The sequence below is a fragment of the Megalops cyprinoides genome, chromosome 18 (assembly GCF_013368585.1).
Source record: "Megalops cyprinoides isolate fMegCyp1 chromosome 18, fMegCyp1.pri, whole genome shotgun sequence".
Classification (NCBI taxonomy): domain Eukaryota; kingdom Metazoa; phylum Chordata; class Actinopteri; order Elopiformes; family Megalopidae; genus Megalops; species Megalops cyprinoides.
In genome coordinates, this window is record NC_050600.1 from 3,815,212 (window position 1) to 3,825,211 (window position 10,000).

The window sequence follows — 10,000 nt, forward strand, 5'->3', positions numbered from 1 at the left end:
GGTGACTCACCAGTGACCTCCTCTCCTGTGTCCCACAGCCTGCTTTTTGACGTGGATGCTGGTCACATGACCTACATGGAGGAAGTGTTTGAGAACCAGATGCGGTTGCCTGGGGGACAGTGGATCGGAATGCCGGAGGGCTACACGGATGTGGTGAGTGTTGTGTCAGCCTCCTTGTTCCCCGGGGCAGAACGCTGGCGGTGTTTTTCGCCCGCTGATACCCAGTGGTGGGGTAACTCCTTCTGAAATGCCCTGCTGTTTCTCGCTCTCTGGGGCAGAACGGAGAGAAGGCGGTGCCGAAGGACGAGGTGGAGTGTCCGGCCGGATGGGTGTGGGAGGACGTGGAATGGAGCGAGGACCTGAACCGGGCCGTGGACGACCAAGGTGCAGGACTGCCGCATCCTACATTACTGCACTACATCATAACAGCGCCTACTAACACCCTTCTACAGGGAGTCTGCCCCAGCTTGCATTACACGTTTATGCATTCTACCTACTAAGCTACCGTGCTGAAAGCTGCAGTTCCTGTGGCCTACCCAGTGGGGTTAGCGCACAGATCTTCTGTGCAGGGACCAGATATTCAGTTCCCTGTGCTTCACATTCAAAGTTCTGTTTCCGCCATCGTTGAGGCTGCAAGTGAATCAGAATCAGAGTCAGAATCAGACTTTATTGGCCAGGTATGCTTTTACACATACAAGGAATTTGACTCTGGTTCCAGTGTCTCTTGTAGCGCGTTCACACAACGATTTCCAAGGTGACAGCGACAAATACCATCCAACTGTAGTGGAACAACAAACAACAAGAGGGAACATTCTTCAAGGGACATGGTCTAAAACACAACATGCAAAGTTCACACAGCAATGCAGACAGTATTGGGACTGTCCTTTACCACTCAGAGCTCCTATATATAGAAGTAAGGAGGATTGGAGCAAAGCAGGAGCTAAATATCTGGTGGTAACATAGAATACCTGTGGTTAGGCAGTAGGCCTGCCATGCTGATGTGAACTGTGGCAGTCTCCGGCACAGGGCGGACTGTCTTGTTTTAGTGACCCTTGTACACAGTTCTGGAGAGTGTACACTTTGTGGTACAGAGTGACGGCAGATTACACCCCCAGAGGGGGGTCACATCCCACCCGCTGCAGATCCTAAAACGGGAGAAAGCCGTGACTCATCTGAATCATCCCGGACCGCGCAGAATAGCGGAGCGCCGTCCAAGAAAAACAGCGCGTGTTCCGAGCCGTGTTTACCAGCACGGCAGCAGTTACCAGGTTACGCAGATCCCACTGGTTAACCAGGGAAACCGCAGCGTGTCCATCACCTTGACGATGTGCTGGCTGGGGGAACTCTCACTGGACGCTGTGAGAAGCAGCATGAATCACAATCGCTATGTGGGACTGCAGGAGTATAGGCTGTGTTAAACACACACATAGTCTTATATACGAGCATACTGTATGCATGCACACACACACACACACACACACACACACACAGTCTTATATACGAGCATACTGTATGCGCACACACACACACACACACACACACACACACACGCACGCACACACAGACACTCTTACATACGTACGTACTACCCACACACAGTGGGTAAGTACACAGACATACATGTGCATACACACACACACACTCTTACATAAGCACATACTGTACACACACGCACACACACACACACACATACTGTACACACTCTTATGTGTACATATCATGCCATATGCCTGAAATCTTCTCTGCATGTCTATGCATGACCTGCATGGTAAAAGTATCCTTTTATCTAATGCAAAATGGCTTAAATCCTGTGGTCAATGCTCACCCTGACCAGGTCAGACCGCAGGCAGTAGGAGTGACATTCACCCTGTCCCTCTGTCCCCCAGGCTGGGAGTACGGTCTGACCATCCCCCCTGACCGCAGGCCCAAGTCCTGGGTCCCGGCGGAGAAGATGTACCACACCAACCGTCGGCGCCGCTGGATCCGGCTCCGGCGCCGGGACATGCAGAAGACCGAGGCCCTCAGGAAGGTGCGACACCGGTACCGCGGCGACCAGAACCGGGCCAGAACTCCTGCATTCACACCTGTGTTCACACTGCATCCTCTCAATCTGCAGCATGCTAACAAGTTTGTTAAGCAATCAAGGAATGCTCACTTACTGAAGCGAGCCATCTGAGAGTGTAAATGAGTTCGGTAACCCGCTATGTAAGAAATTGTTAAAAGTCCAGAACAATTTATGAATTAACAGCCTCCATCAGTCAGTTCAAAGCTCTTCTGCCCAAATTTTGGGGGTTAATCAGGAGGAAAGGATTAGACTTTAATTCCACTGCACTTCGCCTCGCGTTCCCTGTAGCAGGACTTCTGGGAACGGCTGGCGTGTTTATTGTGAGACTGTCTCTCTCTCTCTTTCTCTCTCTCTCTGTCCCTGAAATGTCTTGGGGGAAACACACAATCAGTCATGGCTGCTGCCGGGAAGCTGAAATCAGATCCCAGCCCAGTATATGGTGCTTCACTTCAGTCTTGGCAGGACCTGCATTTCATCCAGATTTAGTTTCTCCCCGCAAGTATGGCCCGCGCTCTGGTCTGTGTGCGAGTGACTGACAGTGACTCGAAATGTAGCGGCACATTCAGTGTGAGAGCGTACGGGCATTAATAATGATTTATTGTAAAGATCAGACATTTTCCATGAGTAATGAAGCAGAAACCCGGGGCCAGCGAGATACATGAGATGAGTCAGACAGTGCTGGTTTTAAGTCCAGTCGCTTCCACGGGCGGTTGTTCCACACACCGTCCTCAGGGGGGCGATCTGTGAACACTCAATCAAACGTCCCACGCGGGAGAGGACAGCGTTTGCAGAGAATCTGGACCCTCGTGTTGGGTACAGGAGAGCACAGTGCCCTCTGGTGATGAGAATAAGAAGTGCGGTCTCTGTACACTCTACCTCAGGCATTCTTTTCAGACATTTTTACAGTGGTCTATCTATTGACTGAGCCGACTTCATTTTCCAGTGGATTTTTTAAGCAGATGTCTTTATCCTGCCTGACTTGCATAGCTTACATTTTTTACATAATATTTCATTGACAGAGCTGGGTATTTACTGAAGCAATCCAGTAGATCAACAGTTCTAAAGCTCTATCCCACTGGGGATTTGAACATGCAGCCTCCTGGCTGTGGGCTAAGGCTCTGGGTCTCTGTGTAGCAGTGCTGTGTGTCTGATTCTCTCTGTGTAACAGTGCTGTGTGTCTGATTCTCTCTGTGTGTCTCTGTGCAGCAGCGCCCGGACGAGTTGGAGCGGGAGGGCTGGGAGTACGCCTCTCTGTTCGGCTGGAAGTTCCACCTCAAGCAGCGCAAGACCGACTCGTTCCGCCGTCGCCGTTGGCGATGCCGCATGGAGCCACTGGAGAAGGCCGGGCCGGCAGCCATCTTTGCCCTGGAGTGCTCCCTGGTGAGGGTACCGAATGAGGCAGCAGTGGATATGCTGGAGTGTGTGTGTGTGTGTGTGTGTGTGTGTGTGTGTGTGTGTGTGTGTGTGTGTGTGTGTGTGTGTGTGTGTGGGTGCTGTATGTGTGTGCGTGCGTGTGTTTATTTTAAGCTGTAGTAGATGGATAAGGCAGGGCGGGGGGGCAGGGGGGCAGGGGGGTTGGCAGGTGTAGTAAACACAGGTAGGGGGGCGCTCTCAGAACGCTCTGCTTCTGGGCCTCTGCGGGACACGGCAGGCAGCAAGTTCCAGCGCTGCCTCCCTCATCATTCCCTGGATGCCTTGGCCCGGAGGCAGTGTGCCTGGATGCCTGGCATTCTCCGGGGCGGTTCTGCTCTGTTAGCGCTGCCGGCCGGGCGGGCCGGCGGAGGGCCCTGAGGCCTGGCCCCGCCCGCCAGTGCCGGGACGCCGTTCAGTTTGCGTCTCGGACGTGTGGCACGGGGCCGCAGCGCCCGGGGAACGTGGTTCAGACATGACCTCACTGCCGCCGTGATTGACAGGGGGGAGCCAAACCTGCGGGCGAAAGCCTGGCTCTCCACCAGGGCGGGGCTACGCTGCACTAGCCTGCCGCCACATCAAAGCCCGGGAGTCCTGGCAGACCCTGCACATACTCAGGGAGAGGGCACCGTTTCAACTTTCCATGTTTGGTGTGGAGTTCTGTGTAGCGCTCTTTTTTTTCTCCATTTCTATAAGTTATTCTACTGTTTAAGTTAGTCTGCTTATGGTTGGCTTTAAAGAGTGAGAAGAAAAAATGCTATTTTTCTGTTTCTGTCTCCCTTATTTTTCAAAGGACCGTATATTGGTTATATTAATTAGTATCTCATGTTGATTATTGATAATAAAAGTGCTTCAGCCATCAGACAAACATTCATGTGCTATTGATCCTTAAAGCATGAACTGAAATGGCAGATAGTTATCTCTCTTTCTATATCAGTCATATATGCTTTAGTCAGTGAGGCTACTTTGATTTCAGACACATTTAGAAGAGCCATTGTGTCATCTTATTGGGGGATTGGGAAGGACTTTCGGGTCTTTATGTCAGTGCCTGGAATTTGAATGGATTGGATGAAATCAAAGCAAAAATGTGTATTAAGATGTCAGTGAGTGTCAAGAGGAAAGACAGGAACAGTGGAAACTGACCTCGACTGCTTATTTCAGCCATGATTCGAAAGATGGTTTTTCTACATTTTTATTGTGTTGTGCCTCTAGCTATTTCTGATACCCTGACTGCTTTAACAGGCTAGCGTGACTGATGACAAGAATGAAGACAAGTCGGTGACGACAACGTTTGGGGTCAACCGGCCGACCATCTCCTGCTTTTTTGACAGTGAGTAAAGGCGCAGTCAGTCGGGACAGACAGGGGTATGACCCGACCTGGGTTCTCTCTGCCTTGTGGATTAAACCGTCCAATGAATTGAGACAGAATGTGGTGGCGTGGCTTTTACCATGTTACTTTCTGAGGCAGCTCCAAGCCCACAGCATCTGTGACTCTCCCCATTTCCGTACTTTAAAATCCAGTCTGTTAAAGCAATTTTTACAGAGAAATTAATCTCGAAATTGACCTTCATCTCAGTCAATTCATTGTATTTCAAACAACATTTTATACAATCTATAAGTAGCCTTCAGTGTCTCATATGCAACCGCACACATGCTGCCAGACACTCTACACACACAGACACATGCACACACACAGATATACACATGCAGGCATACATATATACACACACACACAAATATACACACAGACATACACACACACATGCACACACATACACACACACACACATACACACATAGGCATATACATAGAGACACACACACATACACACACACAAACAGCTGTGTCTCTGGTAACTGTAGGACCATGGTGCATGGCTCTGTGGTCCCTCTCTTTTCCCCTTAGGCCTCCACGTGGGGACCCTCAGCAGGGGCTGAGGGCAGTCTGTAATTACACCAGGGCAAATCGAGCAGCAAGCGTATGGTGTTGCCCCAGGGGCGGTCAGTGGTAGGGGGACAGGGCACTATAAAACCTGAAAGAGGCATCCTGACCAGATTCCCTGCAGTCTTATCTACCTGTATCTTCACTCTGTACAACACACAGTCATGCACAGGGGAGAGGGAGAGGGAGAGAGAGAGAGAGAGGGAGAGAGAGAGAGAGAGGGAGAGAGAGAGAGAGGGGGGGGAGAGAGAGAGAGAGAGAGAGAGAGGGAGAGAGAGAGAGAGGGAGAGAGAGAGAGAGGGAGAGAGAGGGAGAGGGAGAGGGAGAGGGAGAGAGGGAGAGAATGTGGGATGAAAGCATAGCTGGGCACTTTGTAAAAATTTTATTTCCCCTGTTATTCACTGTCATAAACCCAGCCAGGAGCACAAACTGATATTATAGCCAGGAAAGTTATGTTCAATTCTTTTCCCCTTCCTCAAATGGAATATCTTAATCAACAAAAGGGGAATGCTCTTTCTTGAATCCTGACACCCCGCCCTGAGCCAGTCTCACCTGTGTTTCCAATCAGACACACCTGTCCACCAGCAAGCTGCCTCTCAACACAACTGTCTGGAGCCGGTGGAGACTAGGAATCCAATGCCTTAAATAATTTCAAGACAGCAACTAGAGCGTGGCATACTTTAAATTGTCCGGTATATGGTTACTGTTTTTTAGAAAAAAATATTTGTGCAGTGGCCATCTCATTCTTTTTAAAATGTGGAGAATATCTTATGTTAAATTATTGCATAGTTATATTTTTGTTTTGCTGTGAATTTCTGTCTTCTGTGCATATTTTTGTTGCTATGCTCTGCTAACCTTTAGCCGGTCCCCAGTCTGTTTTCTTGCATTAGTTGAGTTTGTCGCATTAGTGATTAATTGATTTTATAAGAATTGTCACAGATCCACTTTTCATATCAATATTTCTGCTCAGTAATATTTAGAAATCAAGAGAACTACAATTAGAATTAGAATTAGAATTAGAATTAGTATTGTAAAAAAATGTTTATTATTATATTGCTATTGGTACAGTTTCAATACTGAAACTGGTCTTGTCATAATTATGCGAGGTCAAAAACAGCCTAAGCCAAAGAGGTAATAAACCCAGCTACAGGGGTGTACACACACTGCGTAGGCATCCACATTTTGAGGAAGTATTTCTAATGTAATGTGAAACTTTTTTAAGACCCTAGCGTTGTGCTAAAATAGTCACGTTCCTATGTCTATTAGAAATGCTACATGTGTCTGTGTCCCTGTGAGAAAGGAACTCAGGAGCAAAGAGGACTATGCTCTTTATATATGGTACCACGTGCACATTTCCCTGTCCGAGTTCCCTGCTTTTTTTTTTTTTTGTTTTTGGTGAGTGGTAGGGTCTCACCTCAGTGCACCCTTTCCTTCCTGCAGATGGCACTCGGTATCACCTGCGCTGCTACCTGTACCAGGCCAGAGACCTCATCGCCATGGACAAAGACAGCTTCTCAGGTGAGCAGCCCTGTTGTGGGAGGGTGCTGAAGGGAAACGGGTCCCGGGGAAAGGTGTGCATTCATCCTCCCGCAGAGGCCTCATGGCACCAGGTGACGCAGGGGTATGATGCTGCAAGCCATAGTTGTGTGTCAGTTTCTGGGGTTGGGAAGGCCTCAATTTTGTCTCATTAAGAAACAGTTAATCAGGCTTATAAGGACCAGCTCACTGATGAATGCTTGGTGCAACCAGACAAACATGAACATTTAAAACAAGGCCTGACTTTCTGTGCAGAGTCCAAGCTGAATTTAACCTCTAACATGAGGGTAGAGGAGTCTTTTTTTTCTGAGAGAGAGCAAAGACACCCATAAACAGAAATCATAACAGGGTGCATCTATTTGACAGTGGGCTGTTGTATAAATAGCAGGACCAGGGCTCGTGACCAGAAGGTTGCTGGTTCGATTCCCCACTGGGTCACTGCTGCTGTAATCCTGCAAAAGGTACTTAACCCAGAACTGCCTAAGTTAATATCCAGCTTTATAATTGGATAACATGTAAAAATTGTAACACATGTAAGTCTCTCTGGGTAAGAGTGTCTGATAAATGATTTTAATGTGAAATAAACTGCTACACACTCAAAGTCGCAGTTAGTCTTACTGTCACAGAGGGGACCGGCACGCCCTTGCTATAGGTCACATGATGTTGTGAAACAAATTGGCTTTGCTGAGGCGTGACATATCCATCAGTGCCAGTCGAACCCTGACTCCCTCTGATTACAGCTCAGCGTAAACTGGCCACAATAATGGTGTCCCTCCATGTGATCTTACACCCTTTATTCCCACACCGTGTACTACTGCCAGCCCTCCAGTACAGTAAAGCAAACTGACAACCCTGAGTGTAGTAGCCTCCCAGAGATTCCGTTCCATGACATTATTTTCAGTCAGCAGATGCTCTTATCCAGAGTGACTTACAGACCCACACCGAAACACAGGCGGCAGTGGAGTTTCTTTTATTATGAACCACAGCGAAAAGGTCAGAGTTATGAGAGCGTTTGTAAAGGCATGTTAAAAGTCAAACTGAAATGGACTTAATGAGAGCAGTGCCGGAGAGAGCTGACGTCAGGGTCGAGTAAAATACTGCCCTGGCAGCGCGTGCCATGTGTGGAAGGGGTCGGGGGGGTTGGAGTCGGGTAAATGCAAAGGATTCTGGGGGAGCAGGGATCCTGGATTTACAACTGCGGGCAGAGAGAAGCCACAGCCTGCTTCTGAGTCATTCCTCCCGGCCTAGGAAAGGTGGTAAGGAGCCCTGCTAAAGCCCTCTCTCTCTCTCTCTCTGCTAAGGGGAACAGCAGCCTGTGGGATATCGGAGCAGCTCCCCGCGATCCTCACTGCCTGGGGGGTTAGGCTGTCTGGAGATGTGGTCGGGGCATTGGCCCCCTGTCTATGCAGAGTTTATGTGTAGTGTTTTACACCAGTGGCCCGGGGCCGCGCAAGAGGCAGCAGTGTGTCATAGTGCTAAGGAGCAGGATTCCTAACCGGAAGGTTGCTGGTTTGATTCCCCACTGGGACACTGCCGCTGTACCCTTGGGCCAGGTACTCAACCCAGAACAGCCTCAGCAAATGTCCAGCTGTATGAATGGATAAAACTGTGACCTATGTAAGTCGTTCTGGATATGAGTGTCAGTAATGTAATGCAAATGTAAAGCAGTGGCCTGGGTTAAAGCCTTCAGAGTGGAAACAGGCTGCAGGATGTGTAAGACCACAGCCACTCAGCATGAGAATCACTGCAGGTTAGAGGGCTGACTCAGGCAGGGAATGATCTCAAATTAAGAGGCTGTTTGAGTGGAGCGGTAGGATCCAGTTTGATTGTGATGCTAGTCTTCGACTACCGACTAGAACAGCAGTGTTGAGATCCATGTTCAAAATCAAATGTAAACAGTTTTTAATGGAGAAAGGCAGGGTAATTACCGTAATAACAATGTGCTGTGCTTGGTGTCAATTATGCCATTCTTCCCTGGCTAGGTCTTCCCTCCCAGTCAACATGGCACCAAGAGTACTCCCTGTAACTAGGCCTTGGTTAACAGACCACATGGTTTACAGAGTCCTCCTGGTAGCCAGGCCTTGGCTCCAGGTCCATGTTGCACAGAGAATCCTTCCTGTAGCTAGGCCTTGGATCTCAGTCCACATAGTGCTGAGAATTCTCCCTGTAGCAATGCTGTGGCTCCCAGTCCACATGACACATTGAGTCCCCCCTGTAGCCAGGCCCAGCGCAAGATGAGTGGCTGTGCGTATGAGGAGCAGGCTGCATACGCTGGTAGCAGAGTCTGAAGCCTGGCGTTTGGGATGGACATCTATATCCACGGATGGTATAGATTCCAACATGCTGCAACAGCGCCTATGTGCACATTTGTTGGCAGTCACGTTTTGCTTATGCAGGCCATAAATTTCACCCATGGAAAACCGAGGCAAAAGAGAAATAACGTTAAAGACACAGAATGTTATTTTCCTCAAACTTCTGACGAGTTTGTGGAAACTGTAGCCCCATGAGCCCGTCGTAACGGCTTCCTTTCAATCCCACAAACGCAGATGAAAAAAAATTTAAAAATCCGATCTTTTTTGTAAATCACACAATGCCATGAAGCCCACTGCTCTGAAGACAGATCGTAACATTTAGGCATGTTTATCGATGACAGCCATGACTGCTGTGGGTCAAAGTGAAAAACGGTTAGTCTCAAAAGGACTGGAATCGCCTATCCTAATCGTTTATCAAACAGAGTTGAACTCCAGAAGAAATGAGAAGTGGTGGTTTCAGATATTATATATTGTGTGCCTTAATGCCAGAATGTGCTTTAATACGTTTTACTTTAGTTAATTTAAATTATTATTTTTTTTTTTTTTGGGGGGGGGGGGGGGGTACTGTAAGAAGCAGCTCTAGATATGGGGGTGGCCCCTGATAACTAACTGACCAGTTTACTGCAAAAACATGTCGCCCCACTAGAGGCACTAAAGGGCAATCAGCCATCAGAGGTGTGCCAGCCAGAATGAACCACCTTTTTTAAAATAGTGTTTTGACTGTTTTTTTTAATA

At 48.5% G+C, this 10,000-nt stretch overlaps 1 protein-coding gene across 9 annotated transcripts in view; it reads left to right on the top strand.

Moving 5' to 3' along the window:
• dysf (dysferlin, limb girdle muscular dystrophy 2B (autosomal recessive)) overlaps positions 1-10,000 on the top strand; it is an 84,524-nt gene that overhangs the window by 35,544 nt on the left and 38,980 nt on the right. For 8 of the 9 annotated variants that reach the window (XM_036551671.1, XM_036551677.1, XM_036551678.1 and 5 more), the window contains 6 exons: positions 39-153; positions 279-384; positions 1,887-2,029; positions 3,272-3,445; positions 4,718-4,805; positions 6,858-6,935. In XM_036551671.1, the coding sequence (XP_036407564.1) occupies positions 39-153; positions 279-384; positions 1,887-2,029; positions 3,272-3,445; positions 4,718-4,805; positions 6,858-6,935 (704 nt within the window). The remainder of the gene's footprint in view (positions 1-38; positions 154-278; positions 385-1,886; positions 2,030-3,271; positions 3,446-4,717; positions 4,806-6,857; positions 6,936-10,000) is intronic. The other variant, XM_036551670.1, reaches the window with a different exon arrangement.